The sequence below is a fragment of the Hyalella azteca genome, unplaced genomic scaffold (genome assembly GCF_000764305.2).
Source record: "Hyalella azteca isolate HAZT.00-mixed unplaced genomic scaffold, Hazt_2.0.2 contig15757, whole genome shotgun sequence".
Taxonomy (NCBI): domain Eukaryota; kingdom Metazoa; phylum Arthropoda; class Malacostraca; order Amphipoda; family Hyalellidae; genus Hyalella; species Hyalella azteca.
In genome coordinates, this window is record NW_025945596.1 from 47,149 (window position 1) to 66,967 (window position 19,819).

Genomic DNA, 19,819 nt, shown 5'->3' on the forward strand with positions numbered 1-19,819 from the left:
TATTAACAATAAAGCTAATCCCTAATAATGTATTTTAATTAATTGAACCTTTTCAAACCCATTCTCGTTTACTTGCCTTGACTTCTCCGTCACTAAGCACCATCACTCTTGTGCTGTCCATGATAGTGTTGAGTCTGTGGGCCACCGTCAGCACCGTGCACTGCCTGAACTTCTCGCGGATTGTGCACTGAATCAGCTCGTCGGTTCTGAGATCCATGTTTAGATTTATTTTAATTCAAAACAATTTATGAGCAATAAATGAAATATTTTTTCGTACATGAGACTTTAACGTTGATAGACTACGATTACAAATGATTTATGAATTTTTTTATCGTTTTATCGATTTATCGTTGAAGGATTTGATCAAAAGGCCAGTCTTTTAGATCTGCGAACTAGTCAAGAAAAGTACAAGAATCGGCGACAGGCCTATCCAGGCCTATTCTTTAATGCCGAAGATACTATACTATACTATGATACTTTTCTTGTCCAACGTCTATATGACCATAAATTAAAAAAAAATAAAATTTGATTGGAATAAAGAAGAAGGTCGATAATAGATAACACAAAATAGCCGAAATAAGAGATTTCTCACCAATTCAGCATTTTGGACGGCAGTATACCAGCAAGAGGCAGAACACTTTGTCAGTCCTCCCAAGATCTCTCGAATATTCGGAAGGGGGTCATGTACAATTAATATGTATAATTTATTAATATTAATTACTGGAAATACGCTTTGGTTTCTCCTAGTATAGCCTTGCTAACCTCTTCTCGGACTCGAACCATCCTCCGTCTTTCTTGCTCTTTGGAGGAGGCGAATGAACTAAATTGGCGCCCTGATATAGTAGAGGATAGCAATCGTTTGTCATTTTAATATCCTAGTCAGGACACCAGTATGTTGGGACAAATCAATATATATGCTTTCAGTGACCCTAGACATTTGACCAATGATCGCAAATAAAGGATGAATCAAAATAAGAAATGAATAACCATAATAATAAATGAACGAATAATAAATGAACGAATAATAAATGAATAAATGAACAAATTATAAACTGTGTGTCATGCTAGCCCTTGCCTATTGATTCGCAATCATGTCACAAGTTCGGACCAGCGCAGAAAAGCATGAATAAAGGCAAATTAAAGACTTGAATTAATGTAATACTAACGAAGGAATATAGCACACATAATAAACTTATATACATAATACTATTCAATTGTCACGTTCATTTGAACGTGTAAAAAAGTATCAATATATCGTTGACCGAGGAGCTCGAGTGAGTAACTATAACCTGTAGAGTAAATATAATATTAAACGCGTATCGCAGCATGCAAATTATCGAATTGCCTGCTAATTCCGGAAAATTCAAGTCCGGCAGCACTGACGCACCCGATGCGCGCGCAGTTGATGTTTGGATCGGCAACAACGGAAGCGCTGCCAAATTTATTTCTGTGTTTCTATGTGTCAAATATGAAATATGGGCATTTACTGGATGATTGAGGTTTTATGAGGTAGCAAAAACTGTTTCTGAGAATATCATTAATTATTTTTCATTCCTAAAGCTGTTATGTGAAGTTGTATGTCACTTAGTCAAGATGGGCGCCTCTCTAAGCCAGCGGCATATCACAGAATGTCTGTTGTACTTTAATTATTTGTTCAATCCATTCGTTTGATTTGAATCAACTAAGTAAATCAACCAATGCAGCGTCATCTCACAGCGATGTCGTTAGCTAGATCTAGTAGTTTCTGTTCTGCCCTAAAAATAGAATTCTTGTGGATAATGCTTTGTAATTGCTAGTTGCTACAGATGATCATTTAATCATCGCAAATTGATTTAGCTTCCTTCTTAATAGGGGACCGTCTACCCTAAAAATCGGAAATTTTGGCTTTTCCGTTTTCTTGACTCATTTTGTAGCTGCTGGAAAAGCGCATCTAACGCAGTTTACCGCATGTCTGTGCGTGCTATAGTTTTTGCGTAAGACAATTTTAAAAATATATAAAATGAAGATTTTTTAACAATATGTACAAAAATTTATTTGAATTAAATCTGTATATATAGATCATTACTTTCGTTAATTACTAAGTGTTTGCACTCGTTTGAAAACTACAAACGAGACGCGTTCAACAAAGCTACTACCATTGATGTACATGCAAAATTTTTTGTGTAATGCAGTCTTAAACTTTTATAAAATGAACATTTTATTACATTATTTACTTATAAATGGTATTTATATGTCATTATTTAGGTTAATTGCAAAGTGTTTGCACTCGTTTGAAAGCTACAAACAAGACGCGTTCAACAAAGCTACTACCATTGATGTACGTGCAATAGTTTTTGCTGAATGCAGTTGTAACGTTATGTAAAATGAATATGTCATATATATATATTTATATATAAAAAGTGTAATTTATAGCTTATTATTCACGTTAAATTTGACATAAATAGGTCTAAAGACGCTTGCTGGTACCCTGAATGCAAATAATTGGCAATGGGAAAGCTTGGGCTACAATATCAAGACTTTTTTGGGTATATTCTTCTGTTTTCAATGAATTTTACTTTATTTGGCTCCCCTGAACTATTTAAATTTTCGTTTTTTGTCTTTTTGAAAACCTATCTCCTCCTACAGTTTTCAAGCTACAGCAATGAGACATATACCATTCGATTCGTAAAGACCATACCTATCGACTCTAACATCATTTTTTGGAATTTATGTATGGTTCGTCTTATATATGGGGGAGAAGGGAGAGGGAGGGGTAAAAAATGAGAAAAATGGGAAAAATGCGCATAAAAATATAACTATGGGGAAAATGAGAAAAGTGATGTTAGAGTCGATAGGTATGGTCCTTACGAATAGAATGATACGTGTCTCGATGTTGTAGGATGATATTTGTAGGAGGAGATAGATTTTCTAAAGTACCCGTTTTTAGCCGTTTTCTATGAATTTCACGTTTTCTTTCAATTTTTTTCAAAAAAAAATATAGGAACAAATGTTATTTTTTTAGATTTTACGTGTGTATGTGAAGTTTCACGATGATCGGATTATAACTGTAGAAGTTTTTACGGAGGGTAGACGGTCCCCTTAAGGTCGATTAATTGCCTGCGAAATCAAGTTGACTTGCTTGACGCTCACAGCATTAGCTGTTTGATTATTATTCTTAGTCAGTGAAGAAGGCAAATAAATCTCTCTTGTTTGTTGTTGTTGATGCATATTATTTCTGTCTCGGTTCAACGTTCCATATTTTTCGCCTCTTTCTTCTACCGCTTCTGCTACAACTTGATCACCATCGTCAACATGTATGATAGCGGCTACGACGCTTTCATCACTCGTTTCAAAAGCTTGAAGTCGGGCAACATCGGCACCTGCAGCATGATAATCTCCTCCTGCCGCATTATTGTTATTGATTTTACAGTTAGTTTTAGTTCTACCATTATTCATGTGTGGGGCAGTAACATCCAACTGTGAGGCTTCTTCCAAGACTGCCGGCCATTTTGGAGGTGGCACAGGTGCAAGAGGCAGAGGCAATAAATTTCCGGCACTATCGTTGCAGCTGCTGCTAGGACTTGGGCTGGCATTATTTCTGCTGTCAGACGAATGACCTTGCTGATGCTGTGCGTCCATAATGTGAATACACCACTTGTGAGTAGGCAATTTATTTTGATCCGGTTCGAAGTTTGCAAACACTACTACAGGCACGCCTCTTTTGAAGATGCGCCTCAATCCTTTATTTATTAACATGCCGTTCTTAATGCTCTCGAGAGTCTGATAAAAGAATTTATTCGCTTTGGTCCTATTTCTCCTATTTACGTCGAACACAAACCCTCGAGGATTGTCGCTGATGAGCTTAGCTATGTCACGACAGAAGCAGGTTCCGTCAAACGCATCAAACTGAAAAAGAAAAGTGAATATCCTGGATAGGATGCTTTTGCCCGTGTTTCCATGAGAATCAGCGTACCAACATACCTTCGTGCAGTCCTGTCCAATGACGTGTTGAAGGCAATCGCTCTGCCACTGTCTTAGCCGGCTGCCGCACAGTTCTGCAAAATACTCATGCCGTATCTTCAACTCACGTAATGTTGCAACAATTCCATCCAAGTTCCGTTTGTTTCGCACATACGTTGGCATTAGCAATGTGCGCAACTTTTCGTCTGGATCTAGCAAATGTTTTACGATGATTGCATAGCCCATTTCCTTCTCATGTTCAATTGAAAAATCGCCAAAAGTCTTATAATTGCCGCTCTTACTGCAGTACATATAATTGCGCGAAGGGGTGCCATAAGCGATTTTCCACGTGCAAGGCAGAATTCCTTGTACCACAGTCATGCGAACGGGATAATGAAATTCCACATAGCCAGATATGGCATCAAGCTCCAAGCCAATAATAAAGCGAGTAACCCGTAGTTCTCCCGCGAGTCTATCGATTATTTCTTTACTTTCGGGTCTCGGATTGACCGGGTCTTGGTATTTTAATTCCCATCGTTTTCCCCGAGGACAAGATCGAGCTGCGAACAGCTCCGCATTTCTTTCTATTCATTTTTTGATACAGAATTTAGAATATTTTGGTTGATGTTGTTATTGAAAATGGCAACCAAAGAACCTGAAACAGTTTTCGTGAATTGAAACTCTGTAGAAAAGATAAAAATATATATATATAATATAAAAATATAATACATATATATATATATATAATATAAAATAACTTTAAAGTTAAATAAGCGTGCGTCTTCTATAGGCACGTGTGTCTAATTGGCATCTAAAAAATATTCAATTTCGTAGCTCTGAAATTTTGCCCATCCCTTCAGATAATTTTTAAAAACGGATTCTAAATCAACATGAACGCAATCTTCATTGATGCCTGATATAAATATAATAAACGCAGCACATGTGGAGTCATCACTTACGAAACCGGAGGAGAGGACAATTAAGTCAGTCAATATTGCCACCAGAAACACACACGTCAACAAACGACCAAGTCTGGTGATCAAATGAACTAAGCGACAATCTATCATTCCAAATTCAAATACTCGGAGCGGACAGGAAATCAAAAACCGTTAAAAACCGTTATTGACTAACCGTCAAATAGTTGCCGAAAGCATCTACCGACAATAGCTTAAACTATATCGAGATACCGCACTCCTTCTTACTCACGTTTTCACTGTTTGGCTGGTAACTTGTTGCTCTTGATATAAATAAAGCTTGCGAAATTCGAAAGTGAGTGCCTCACTTGTCACTCTGCTCACTGCAGGCATAATCAACCACGCTACTATTTCACTTGTATGGTAGCTACCAACTGGAAACCCTACTCCCCTCCCTCTGCCCCCCAACACTAACTGAGCGATTCTCTTCTCCCTCTCTCCCTCCAACCCCTACACTTTAGGCTGGGTGGGGGGTGGATGACAATGATGAATAATTTTTCGTCTAAACTCCCATCCATAGTGTTCGCGGTGACTGTGACACTACAATGCCGAGACGCTGTGCCTAAACTTGTCGACCCATCTGAAGCACATACTAGCAACTCCAGCGACAAGCCTCTTTGCTCTGTCCCAATTATTGGACCGTTAGTCTTCCTCATAGGCATAGGCTTTTCGTTGAGACTACATGAAATTCTTCACAATTAAAGCAGGTTGCTTTTGCACATTCAAAATATGTACCCACTTTTTTTTTCTCCGTGACTACTTTCAAATTTATCTCGGAGACCTACTCAAATTGACCAACATATCATTAAAATTACACAGGAGTCTTCCGAAAAGGCTGAAACGGGTTGAAAAATAACCAAATATTAAGGTTGGACAGAAATTCTTCGGCAATCATTTATATACTAATTCAGTAATTGCTCATCTCTACATTCTGGTTAGAAAAATTTTTGGCTTCCGCGGCTCGCTCAAACATGACAAAATTTAGTGTCCAATAGTAAATAAACATTGTTTCATTTATAGATAAAACCAATTTTCATATTGCTAATGTAATTTATTTTTTGAATACGTCGCTCCAAACTAAACTAATCACATTGGTTCTCGATTTGCCCTATGTTTTAAGAGTGTGGTATATGCAGCATTTTAGTTACTGCTACAATATTTTTCTGCAATCGGAATAAAATTATTTAACCATAACTACAGTAAACAGCAGAAATGAACTGTATCGAGGCCCCATATTAAAACAAAATATTATTTGGACAAAAATTTTCGTTCATACAGTATGCATCTAAAATTGCTGTTATACGATCCTTGCTATTGCACTATAATGATTGACAGTGTTAGACTATTTTATTAGATTAGTGCTCATGCAGACGAACTTTACATATTTGGCAGAAAATTATATTTTCAATGAATCTTGGTTATCAGAAACATTATTTTTAGCAAAAAAAATCAGATCAAAACACGAATACATGATATAAATGAATTCAGTATTCATTGTGAACATATTTCGTTTTCTGTATAATGATGTCGGTGTTTTCATAGAAAACTGTCAAGTAGATATACATAACAAGGCGAATTGTAAATATTTTCTGAAAACTTCTAATTTACAGATGTACTTGTCCAAGTATAGAATAGAATAGAATAGAAGTGTCGGCGTTGAAGACATAGGCCCATGGCCTGTTGCCGATTCTTGAACTTTTCGTGACTTGATTCACAAGGGATCCGGCCTTTGGAACCCGATCTTTCCATATTGGTTCTTGTTTCAAATTCTAGTAATCCTTCTGGGACCTTGTATAAGCCATGAGTATATTTGTATACTTCAATGAGGTCCCCACGTATAAGATGCACCAATAGTTGAATTCAATATTAAATTTGATTCAAGTGTCCGAAATCATTTGAGGAAGTCTGTCAGCAGTAGGCACTTGATTTTTAGTGTCCACTATAATGAATAGTTTCACGACGTAGTTTCGCTTGTAATCGTAATGGTCTTCAACGCAGCGTTTAAGAGTATTTAAGACTGGACTTGAATGCACCGGTCCGACACTTCAGGGAACTCGCGTGCGAAAAGCCTGCGAACCCGAATGCAAAACCTAACTTCATTTTCTACTCAAACACCCATAAATCCGTCAATAATGAACGGATTTTATTCAAATTTGAAATATAGGTAGATAATATCAGTAATTTGTGGACGGAATTTTTTCATATTTTTACATCAATAACTTTTTTTGTTAATACGAAAAACCTAACTTCATTTTCAACTCAAACACCCACAATTCCGTCAATAATGAACGGATTTTATTCAAATTTGAAATATAAGTAGATAATATCAGTAATTTGTGGAAGGCATTTTTTCAGATTTTTACATCATTACCATTTTTTCTAATGCTACAAAATACTGAAACTTGACCTGACTTGGACCTAACCTGCGAGGTGAACGTGAAGTTAGGTTTTCCGTATTAATAAAAAAGTAATTAATGTAAAAATTTGAAAAAATTCCGTCCACAAATTACTGATATTATCTACTTATATTTCAAATTTGAATAAAATCCGTTCATTATTGACGGATTTATAGGTGTTTGAGTTGAAAATGAAGTTAGGTTTTCCGTATTAATAAAAAAGTTATTGATGTAAAAATCTGAAAATATTCCGTCCACAAATTACTGATATTATCTACTTATATTTCAAATTTGAATAAAATCCGTTCATTATTTATGGATTTATGGGTGTTTGCGTTGAAAATGAAGTTAGGTTTTGCATTCGAGTTCGCAGGCGGGTTCGCAGGGGAGTTCGCTGAAGTGTCGATTCGGTCTTGAATGTTCATAAATAATACGGAATATTAAATATAACGCAGGAATGTAGGTAGCCCTAGGCATAGACAACGCCTAATGAAATGGCTACTGCATAATATGAGATTACAATAAATATCACTTGAACTAAATGTTTATTAATTCTTACTTTCTATTTTCGACATTACAAAAGGAGTGCATTAGCTGAGATTAACCATTCATAACTAAATGTTAACAACGTATCAATCATATTGAGAGCAGCTTTTTTAAACATACAGTATAATGAATCATGAGCTTGGAAAGTTAAATCTCGTAAAACAACATATTGTGACTAAAGATTCTTTTAAAACAAAATGGTTTTGAAAATCGCCGAAAATGGTGCAGTCGAACGCATCGCGTGTTTCACAACGCTTTTCTCGGTTCTTTCGGCCTTCAACACGTTTAGTACGGCAGGGTATCTTTTTCCGGACAAATTCCGCTATTTGTTTTTTTTTAATTACATTGGCCGGAAAAAATTATGATGGTGCACTTCCTCGATCATTAAATTAAAGAAAAAATACAATTTTATTTCTGGACCGGAACCTACAAATTTACTAGTAAATATTGAATAATAGGCCTTTTTTGTCTCGGCCTTAGCCATTTTTAGGCCATCTGGCAACCATGGTGAGTCGGTATACCTATAACAATAGTTCAATAGGTATACTTATAATAGCCTACAGGTATATGTGTGCGCTTTTGCTCACTCCAATATTCTAATGCAGATGCTTTGTTATTGTGCGTGCAATAAATGCCTATTGCCAAAGCGAGATTGTGTAAAGTCAATATTAGGAAAATTATCAATATGACAATGAAAGAGAATTTAGACTGTAAATATAATGTCGTCGAAATCCCATCGAAAAAAACATATATGTCAAAATTCCCATGCAATAAACATGTTCATTTCTAAAAAGGCTGCTCATTTCTAAGACTATGCGATTTGCACTAATCTTATGTATGTAAAGTAGAAACTTATTTTCAGTCTCTAACATATTACTTCAGAAATGATCCTTCGCTTTACAAGACTGTAATTTCTAACCACTCATCAATATATATTTGTTGTACACACATGTTCATCGCTCCATTACATGATGCGAATACAGTAAAGGGCCAGTGGAACTTTCCCAAAACATTATTATTCATATCACACACCAAGTTAGTCACTTTAAATTCAGTGTCTCAAAATCACACACCAAAAGAATTTTTAGAACTATATTCTCTCGATATAAATATTTAAATAATATCGTATGGGTGTATTTTTTGAAACTGTAGTGGTTGAACAATTCCAAATTTGGTTGAATTTAGCAACTATGGTTTCTTCTTCATCCGAGCTTATATTTCGCGCCGTGCATATGCTTCCTCCCGCTCTACTATTATTGAACGAACACGTGTAGGTTTTTGGTTAGCCATGCTTGTACTTCAATTTGATTGTCGGGCTAAGTTTATAGAAATTTTTTCCTGCGAAAATTACGTGTTTGAGAACCGGTAGCATAGGACGAGCTAAGCAGGCGAAAGATGAACATAAACCTAAATAAATGTTCTATGCTTTTAGCCTGACATAAAAAAGAACTGTAGACACATGACAGGTCACGTCAAGGGACAGTAATACAAATATTTAAGTCGGTCATATGATTGGCCAGCAGGGTAGGTGTGACGCACAGAACACTCGTGCAAGCTTATGATTTGTTGAGCTCGGAGGCGTGTGCGTTCTTTTCAACCAATCAAGGCTGAGGAGTTATTTACGTTGTTCTTATACTAATAGCATGTTAATGCGTCGTGTGGTTATCCCTCTCAAAGCCTTTCTTTAGTGCATGTGATGTTCTAAACTAAAGCAACCGTGTCCCTAGAATTGTTGGTCTCTTCTCACACCGTGATGGCTTGAAAACTCTTACTTCTCTGCATGACTCAACTTGATTGTATCACTGCTTCAGACCAATTTTCTTTCAATTCGATATTTTGTTAGGAAAATTATGTGCAAATTTTTCTTTGGCTACGATCCTAAAACCATATATGAAAGACTAATGCGGCCACTATCAATAATATTGCTTAGGTTGGTACGCGCATTATCTTGGCGGCCGCTCGTTGACGTCAAACAATTTTAGGACTAGCCTAATTCTGCTTGTGCAGAAAACTACCGTAAGACGACGACATAAAAGGCAGTGTAAAATAGTGCGCAGTACTGACTACACAGGTACAATCTAATTGTGCAAACAGCCCTTGCCAGAATTTCATGAATTTCAGAATTTTATGTTGATTAAAGGTGAATTGTGATAAGATATAGTTTACCTTTTGTGATCCTCGCGTGCTTCTCGAAGATTTCGTAGTCCTAACGATCGCAACTTTACTGAATAGTCCCCAACAGCGTGGCTCACAAATGCTGCATATCAGCCACTTGCAATTTAGGGCTGTGCGAAAAATCAAATTCTGGAAAATTCGTTGCCCGACTATGATTTTCTTTTATGCTTACCCGACAAATGAGTCCTCTTCATGGGACTTTTCAATTAATTTTTTTCAATTCCCTCTAAAGACAAGAAAAATTATTCCAAAATTTGGAGTTTAATGTAAATTTTTTATTTAAGTGTTACATTTTCGAAAGTTAACGTAGACTATTAAGGAATACTGTCAAAGGATTATACATTATTCATTACGAAATTATTAAGCATAATATGACACTAGTCGAATGATGCTTAGAGGTTCTACAAGCCGTATGAGCAGCGGCATTGTATGTACAGCACCGGTCACTTACACTTCCCCCTAAGACTTCGTTCACTTCAGAGATTTTACGGGCGTGTGCTGGTTTGTGGTAAGCTAAAACTTAGTTCCCTGCACACAATTATGGCTGCGCTCCCAATTATTATCTGGAATTGTGAGTGAGCAAATAGATTTCATTTTATTCTGTTCAAAAGGTATTGATGGAGTTTTATTTTCAGATAGAGATTAGGTGAAATTAATCAAAGAAAAACCGTCACTGAATGAAACTCTCAGTTTACACCCAATTTAAAATTCATTCAAAAACCAGTCATTTTTGATATTAAATAAATTTTACATAAACAAGGTTATAATCACATTTCCCTTTTCTTTTAGTTCAACCCCCTCTTCCCATTTTTAATGTCATGTTCTTTCCGCTATAAAACAAAATATTATTCTCAGGAAATATCCCGACCTCTTTGGTATAGTGGTTTTGGGTCTCAACAGCCGTTATATATACATATATAGATTTCCAGTGGTAGGCTTCAAACAAACTAATAAAGCGAGTAATGAATAAAGTTTTAGGAATGTATAATACATTAATTGGCAGTATTTTATTCTACTTAATGGACTGATAATTTCAGCATAAAGTATGGGCAATGTTCGAATATAACGGTTGGCCGCTGGGAGCAGGTGGGTGTCTAATAACAGTCGCTAAAACTTTGTCAGCTTATCGTGAGTTATGTAGTAAACATTTTTATCAAGTATATAATACCTAAATTAACATCTTTCATGATCTCAAAGTTTGCCTACTACCATCTGCAAAGCCCTCGAGCACCACCAGTAGTTCGCTACCACAACTTGGGAAAACTTATATTAATTTTATATTGGGATACATTTAGAGAACTGTGTGGTGCTTGTCTGGGCACCTCAAAAAATCACCGTTGTCCCATCACGTGTCCCAGATAATCCATGTAAGAAAAAGTGTGTCAAGCTCCAGCTGTTCGCGCCAAAAATTTGCTTCACCGCGCAAACAATTTACCTTCACAGTCAAGTAACGACCAAACCAACACCACCCTGCAGCATCGCTTTTAGGAAAATGCTCGCTTCTATATATGGCCTTTAAAAACTAAAATTGCAAGAAATGATAGCTATGTAAGAAAGTATATCTACTATTAAATTCGCTTTCAAATAGAACGTGATATGTTTGTTGCATCCGGCCCAATAATTTTAAAGGACAAATTGACTATTCACCTATTCACATAAAATTAACTAACAGGTAAAGTTGAAATTAGGTATTCCAGCCCGCGTGCTACTGAAATATATGAGATATATAAACAAGTAAGCGGTAATCGCTGAACGCTACGTAGATTCACGTCTTGGTATGATATCATTCATTGCTCTTAGGTTATCTCTGTCATATTACTGCTTGGATGCAGATATAGAGTTCATTTAGCCAGAGATCGTCTGTCGAAATCAAATTTATAAGGAATAACGCCTTCGAAGAACGCCACGTTCACTATCGGTTGCTAGTTGGCGCGCGGATTTTACGACTTGGCGGCGCGCAGCATCAGGCACAGTGTGAGCTGGGACGTGTGTAATGGCGGTGTGTGCCGCTCCTTTATCTACCGGCGCGAGTGCGTTTACCTTCACTTTGTCACATGTTAGTCGAAATATTTTTTAATAAGAAATTATGTAGGTAGTTATATTAAACACAGAAACTTATTTTGCACGCATTTTTATCTGTTACATATAACTATTTTTTGTTTTATGCACTGCACTAAAGCCCATGCGTTATGATGCGTGGAAGAATGCTGGAGCCCCTTCTAAAATTATTATTTTCATAACTTAGCCTATTTCTCTTTCGTAGTCATGTTCAAGTTATTTTCACGTGGCGGTATGTCTTCTCAATGCTGAGAGAATCAGTATTAAAATCGGATGCATGTTGGATAAGTTTTTGTAACTAGTGAAGTATCTACACAAAAATGTCTAAACCACCAATACCGAGGGGATGATTCCATTCTCGTCAACTGACTGAAGCCATATAAATTTTGTCCATTCACCGAATCGAAAAAGTTTTCCTTTGTAAAGCAAAATTGACCTCATTTACTCATAATAAAGAGCGACTAGGACCACCTAGTAGATCTAGATGCTCAGATGATATTGGGAAATTTGAATGGTTCAAAATTACGTTGATTTATCTGCAACTAGCTAGCCTATATGAGTAGGTAGGTATATGATGAAAGACGGGGTTTGCCGAGTTATTTTCTCAAAAAAATTTGTAGTTCATTTGGTACATGAAACTTCAAAGATTCCGTAATGTACAAACTTCTTTCTCTGGAATGTCTGGATATGGTCTCATTGGTCTGTAAAACTAAAATCTAAATTTAGCTCTACGCAGCTCCACGTCCAATATTGAAGTTTGCATCATCTTCACAAATGAAATCGTAAACAAATTCTCACATCAGCATTTGTGGTTTCAAATTTTTCAGATTTTTAAAGAACTTCTTTTATTAATTAATTTTGTTTAAAATATTGAAACGTGGACGGAACCTTTACAAACTCGGTGCTGAGTGGATCATACCTAATCATCGTTCAATTAGCTTGGGTGTTGGAGTTCGAATCTCCGGAACATGGAAGGTTCCAAGCGATCGGCGGGTCTCCAGCCTAGTTTAGGCTTGGACGACAATGACGTCCACGTTGAGTTCTCGCCTCTTCGTCAAGACGACGACGAGGGTGGCATGGTGACTCTGGACGTGCCGGTGGCAGAGGTTGAACGAGCTGCGTGGGGATCGAAAACTCAGTTCATGTTGTCGTGTGTCTCACTGTCGGTGGGACTCGGCAACGTCTGGAGGTTTCCATATCTTGTGCAGCAGGATGGAGGAGGTGAGTACCTACGTACGGAAAAGTCACTTTCAAAAAGGATTAATTTTCTGATTTTATATTCTCAAATTTAAGATTTTTGGACGTTGGACTTTAATTTTTCAGTTTGACTCATGCTATTGGTTTCTGCCATTTTATAAACCAAATAAAACCTGCAGGTCTTGTGTAATTTTGCTTGCTTGAAAACTCGAGGTTTTCTCGCATTCTCTGTCAGCATTTTACATGTGAGGAGAAAACGGGAGACTTTCGCTGGATCTTATATTATTTTATTATTTTTCATTTTATTCTCAGTAAAATGAAAATTTATAAATGCGTGTTTGATGCAATAAATACGTATTAAAAATATCATGTTTTATGGCATCAATAAAATGCGTGTTTATGACATAAAACATACGGACTTGCCTCACGTGTCTTTTAAACTTCGTGATTAATCATGATATATTTCGACAATTTTTACTATGACCTCGTTGATGAGCTGACCTATCGCAATGTGGAGTCGCAAAACCAGAGACTTTCCACGGCCCTGGTTTTCACGATGACTTCTGCCTGTGTTTCGTTAACAAATAGTTGCGAAAATGGTGCCACGTCTTTACTCATGAATGGTTACTGCAAGTCGTCCTACAGCTGGAATTAGAGAATGAGTTTGTATGTTTAGCTATGCTTGTAGCTATGTAGTTTAGCTACGAAACAACAAGGTATTCGGGTGTGTGAAACTCAACAGGAAGTAACATGTGCTTAGAAATATGGTAACTAATAATCGGTGGTTGAAAATATCATTAATATTTTGCCACAATAAACCGAATTATTTTGAGACAGAGATGCTAGCTTCAGCTATTGCATCAGAAGTACCCTATTTTTCGATCAAGCGCTATAGTGACTTTCTCAAGTCGATAATGATGCACTGGTAAATAATTTCAATAAATATTTTTTATCCCAACACATTATTTTAAGTTTGTCAAAACAAGTGTGACAAAATATTGTGTCTTATTCATCATATAAGTTTTAGCCTGCAATAATTTTGACCTACTCTCAAGCGTCTTCTGGCTGAGATTAGAAGAAGCGAAGGAGTGACCACATCGATCAGTAGTTCTTTCTGTTCCTCCTTTCATGGCTGTGTAACGAAGAACATACCTCGGACGCCGTCATTTGATCTTATTTGAGGTTCTATCGACTTGAATGCAACCACGCAAGAGAACTTCTCTTTGGTACATGCATCCGATATTAATGTCCCAATCGAGCTGCTGTTTATCTGTTTCGTCTTGTCAATGAAGCTTTTGAAGTTGCTAAAGATTGGTTCAGCTTGCAATAAATTAGTGAATGTGCTCAAGATCAAGCCTCTATAGTAGCTGTATTATTAACTGTGGCTTTTCAAGGATAAACCATGAACTGATGTGCTATTTATGTGTCTATTGTACTTTCATTTGCAACGCACGCTAATACAGGTAACAATATCTTTAAACAGTTTATGTTGTACAATTTAGTAACATAATACATTTTAGTACAACTCTTTGCTGTGAAAGCATACAAAATTTCCCCGTTTACGGACAATACTATTCCTACTTTAATTCGAAAACTCACATGAACTGGCATTAGTATATGCATGAAATCTTTTTAATATCTACTTTGAGCCAAAGTATTTCTCTGAGATCCGATGAGACCTTCGGCTAAAATTGGTTTTGAAATATCTTGGCTTTAAATACCTTTTTAGGTTTAAGATCCTGAGTATCCCTGCGAGGATCGAAGATCCTCAGCTTGAGTTATTTACTTAATAATATTGTATTCACGTATCCTCGTTGCTCCATTGTAAATCAAGGATGAATTAACGGCGGGAGACTTGCTGTGCTTTGAAGTCTGCTAGTTATTCAATAATGAAACTTATTTTATTTTAGCAGTACAAACTTTATTTTATAATGAAAAATAACAGTTCCGCCAAGACGCGATTCTTTTCCCATCTATGGTCTGCGGAAAAACTAAATCCGCTTTTCATCTGAAATAAATGAATTAGTTTATTGGTTTCTTTCTAATTTCTTTTAGTGATCGTGTTGACCGATGAAATTTCTTCGCATTCAATTACTTATTATAATTTTAAAATAATTTAGCTCTAAATTATATTACTGTGAGCGTAGGGTTTCGACTTACGCAAGCAATAAGTTTGCATTTAGTTACGATGCCAAAAAGGGGGAAAATAGCAAACGGGACCCGGCGCATAGACGATGATATAGAAGCTCTCAGCGGACGCTTTTATCTCCTCCTGATAACAGGCGCGCTCAGGCCGGCTGCGTGCGTGTCGTTCTGCGTGCGAGCCCGCGCGTTGAACAACTTGGAATTTGAATTTATTAAACGGAAGCTTAGTAAGTGCTTCTGAAGTGCACAATATTACGAGAAAAATTACTGAAGTCAAGGTATTCGACGACTATTTTATGCAACTACTTGGCAGAGGACTTCGTTGACTTCCGACCCTGGCTTCTACCAAGCATTTCCGACTTTAGTGCCACTGTAGGTCTGTTGACAAAGCATAGAAAGTTTCCACGGACGAAATACATTTAGAATTTGCAGGAGATACTTTAAATTGGAATTATAAATATTCAAGTTTGAAATTATCAAAGACGTTGAAGCATTTTATTTTATTGAACGTGCTTAGATGATCGGTAACTTATCCCTTACTGGATTGCGAAGAAAATCACTCCATAAGTAGAATCGTGATCTCACCTTCTACAGGCCATCACTTCAGTACGAAGATCTAATCACTTCATTGGATCTATCTATCCAGCAATGCCACCCGCCAAGATGAGTAAGCCGGCCTGCACCGCGTGCTGCTCGTTATAACTGCCTTCCCGTTAATTAGTGTGCAGTTCACTCAAAGCGGGAAAAGCAAATCGCTAAAAAGCACAAATGAGCGCCAAAGCGGGAAAAGCAAATCGCGAAAAAGCACAAATGAGCGCGCGCATAAATGAGAGTGTACCAAGAATCCAAGATCAAAACTGCAGTGCTGCGTAATAAGCTGCTGAAGGCAAGATGCTGGGACCTTGAGGTGAGACCTGCTTAGCGCGGCATCTGAAGATCTGCTGACCGGACAGCCGACCTAGCCTAATACGAAGAGTGACTACATCATTCAGGCAAATGCTGGAGGGAGTTTGGAAGGCTAGTACTTATATTTATATCAAATTTGGTGGAGTAAGTTCTTTAATTGTACCGCAATTTTGCACATGAAAAATTGCTCCTAAGAAACGTTCAATGAAATATATGAAATTGTTGAAAATAAATTAAAATATTTAACGAATACAATTCGTTAAAATGTATTCCTTGCTTTTGCTACAAATTCCTGCCTTGCTAATTTCTAAGCCCGCCTTCGAAGATTGCCCGCGTCAATTGCCCTTTGAAGACGTTTTTCTAAGAAGCCAAACATCGTTGAATTACTCATATTTCATTGGTAAACTCACTCAAGTAATGAAAGATTATCAATTCGCTTTAGAATTTCCATCATTTTGAACTAGCTGACGTTATAGGTTGGGAGGGTCGAGTGATGAACGACTAAAACATGTATCACACAATGTCTGCCATGCAATGAGTGTAAATTTTTTAGATGACTCGTATTTTAGTACATATATAATCATGCGAATGTTAAACCTTGAGGTAGTCTTTCTTCTCATGAGAAGACCTTCAGATATGTCTCCAGTGATCGAGTGTTCCACTTTACTTACCTTATCGGAAACGAATATCATCTTTTTACCATTTGAGTAGCGACCCCCGCCAATTTTGCAAGATATGTATATATCTCCTGTATCGTGTTTCGTTGCATCACTCACCCAGTAGCACTTGTTGGCTCAAAAATATAGATGGCAATCATTTGTCTTTTAACTTGAAATATTTAGTTTTTATGGCAAATTGTTACATTCTTATGAATTTAAACATGTCATCATTATACGCCAATTTATATGCCTGATACTGCTCCACAACTTGGAAAATTGTTCGTATATTCATGAATAAACACAAAATGTGCATGCATGGTATTAATATTTATTGTAATTTTTAATTTGTATATACTGTATAAATGATATTCTTTTAATAACGAATTAATTTTCTCTTCAGATGGTTAACTAGAACTGTTTATTTTGAAACATCATTGACACGCGCCATTTGTATGATGGCGCGTGTTCGTATGATCATTGACACGCACCAAATCTCATGCCGAGCAGTGCGATGTTCCAGTTAGAATTATTGTATATTTTTAAACAGAGGCCTAGTTTGAATTTAGCTTTTAGCTCTTACCCACTTGAAATTGTAAATAGGTAGGTTTTACAGCTTAGGTTTTTGTTGTAATCTTTACTGTATTAATTAGTGATTTATCTGTGTAGAATTTTCGAACTGACGATGGAGCTCGACTCCGAAACGTTTTCTTTGAAGATACTATGATTTTTTGTGGAGTTTTCTCTGCTTTCAAGTTTTTATTGTATGATGCTTGCAGGCTTCTGCTGAAATTACAATCTATTTCATTGCATCACTTTTTTGAGACATCAAATGCCATATCCCGTGCAACCGCACTTCCTCCATTCATTGCGTCAGACATAATGCTCATTAATGTCGCATATGCATTTTTGATCTTATCACCGTGTACTCCATTTTGAAGTGGGACAACTTCAACCCGGTACTTGGAAGCTTATTCTCGCATCAACGGCTTTGTTAAACCATCCATTTTTCTCAAGAAATGAATGAGTTGTGCACAAGGTAAATTGATAAGATAATCAGATAAGGAACTGTGGTGTATTTGTGACGATTCATGAGAGTTACTTCAGTCATCAAATATGAAATTGGCAGAGATGCGATCTAAAAATGAAATCCCATATGGTTCATATATAAAATCCGTCGAGAGTGCTATCATTTATTATTTGTATTGCTACTGCATTGCTGAAATGAATGTGAATGTACAAGTTTATTAAAGCTCGAATGAACAAACGAACAGATTTTTGACGAGGCACGCTATTCCAGTGATCGCTCGTCTCAGTAACGAGATGGAAATAAATGTCAAGAAAGCCAACTCCTGAATGAATTTCCACTCCAAATCTCTCAATTTTCTCTAGGAGATTAGGAGATTACTCTCAGACATGTTCTAAGTGCTTAATTGAATGCCAATGACCTCGTTTGCCCTTGAAATATTCCACAAGGAAATAGCTTCACGTCATCACGGCCAGGGCTGGAAAGCCCGATCAATGTTTCCGGATGCCCCGCTCCAACTGGACAAATCTGGTACGAACTTGGCTTGGACCTTCCTATATTTACATACATAGTCCTGGAGCCTCTGATTGACTACGTGAGCGCCAAAGGAAAATCGATAGTTTTAAAGCTCTATCTGCTCTTCTCGGCTGCATGGCTAATGGCTATGTATTGCTAGGCAAGCATAGCAGCATGCCGCTATCAAGATATATGGCCGTTCATTGACCTATGGGGGAAAAATTCGGCAAAAGTGGAATAACAAAATGCATGCGAACTTGTGTGCTGTCAGATCATAGCCAGCACGTTCAATAGCAAGTTTCCAAGAGGACATAGAATAAATGCGAGAAAACGTTATATGTCCTGATGGACATCGCGCTGGTCTAACTACCGTACAACAAAATGCAAGCCTAATACACCATATGACCCTTAAAAGCCCCGATGGGTTTCTTATCCCTCAGACCCGGAAAAAAACCCATGGACAGACCGTCAAACCGAATTATGCGCTAAGCGCCTTTTCGTCTTCTACCATCGTTTCCGTTTCTCCTTCTTTCTGGCCACCCTGAGCCATCTCTTGATTTTTTCCCACATTTCCTAGTGGCACGGCCACCACGTCCTGGTGGACATTGCATGACAGCGATATGGTGGCGATTCCTTGATCACACTGATGAAGGCGGGATGTTCTAGGTCATGCAGAACGTCGAATAAATGCAAGAATGAGGTAGTTCCTTCAGGATTTTCAACAAAGATGATGAGGCGTTTGTTCTTGCTGGACTTTGAATGAGGGTGAAAAGAGACTTAGATCCTTCAGGGAGTTGAATCAAGGCGAGACGTGCTAAGTTTTTCAGGATTTTTGGATGAAGACGACAAGTGCCACGTTCTTCAGGACGTAGAATGATGGCGTGAAGGAGCTAGCTCCTACAGGATGATGATTAAAAGTGAGCAGGCGTCGTTCCTTTCGGACGTTGAGTGGAGCCGAGAAGGCGCTACTTCCTGTAGGATCTTGAATAAAGGCTAATTAAAGGGCGTTAATTTCTTCAAGAGGAAAAATATTAAAGTAAGAAGGCGCTAGTTACTGCATGGTGCTGGAATGAAAATAAGAAGACGCTGGTTTTTGCATGATGTTTGCTGGAGGCGAGAAAGCGCTAGTTTTTTTATGACGATAAATGGAACTGAGAAGGCGCCCTTTTCTGGAGGATGTCGCATTAGGCGAGAAAGCGGTAGTTTTTTTATGACGATAAATGGAACTGAGATGGCGCCCTTTTCTGGAGGATATGTCGCATTAGGCGAGAAAGCGGCCGGTAG

At 37.3% G+C, this 19,819-nt stretch overlaps 1 protein-coding gene across 5 annotated transcripts in view; it reads left to right on the forward strand.

Moving 5' to 3' along the window:
- Positions 1-12,889: 12,889 nt before the first annotated feature.
- Positions 12,890-19,819, forward strand: part of LOC108677003 (sodium-dependent neutral amino acid transporter B(0)AT3) — a 63,165-nt gene continuing 56,235 nt past the window's right edge. For all 5 annotated transcript variants that reach the window (XM_018165147.2, XM_018165149.2, XM_018165148.2 and 2 more), the window contains exon 1: positions 12,890-13,309. In XM_018165147.2, coding sequence (XP_018020636.1) covers positions 13,057-13,309 — 253 coding nt within the window. In that variant the 5' untranslated portion in view covers positions 12,890-13,056. The remainder of the gene's footprint in view (positions 13,310-19,819) is intronic.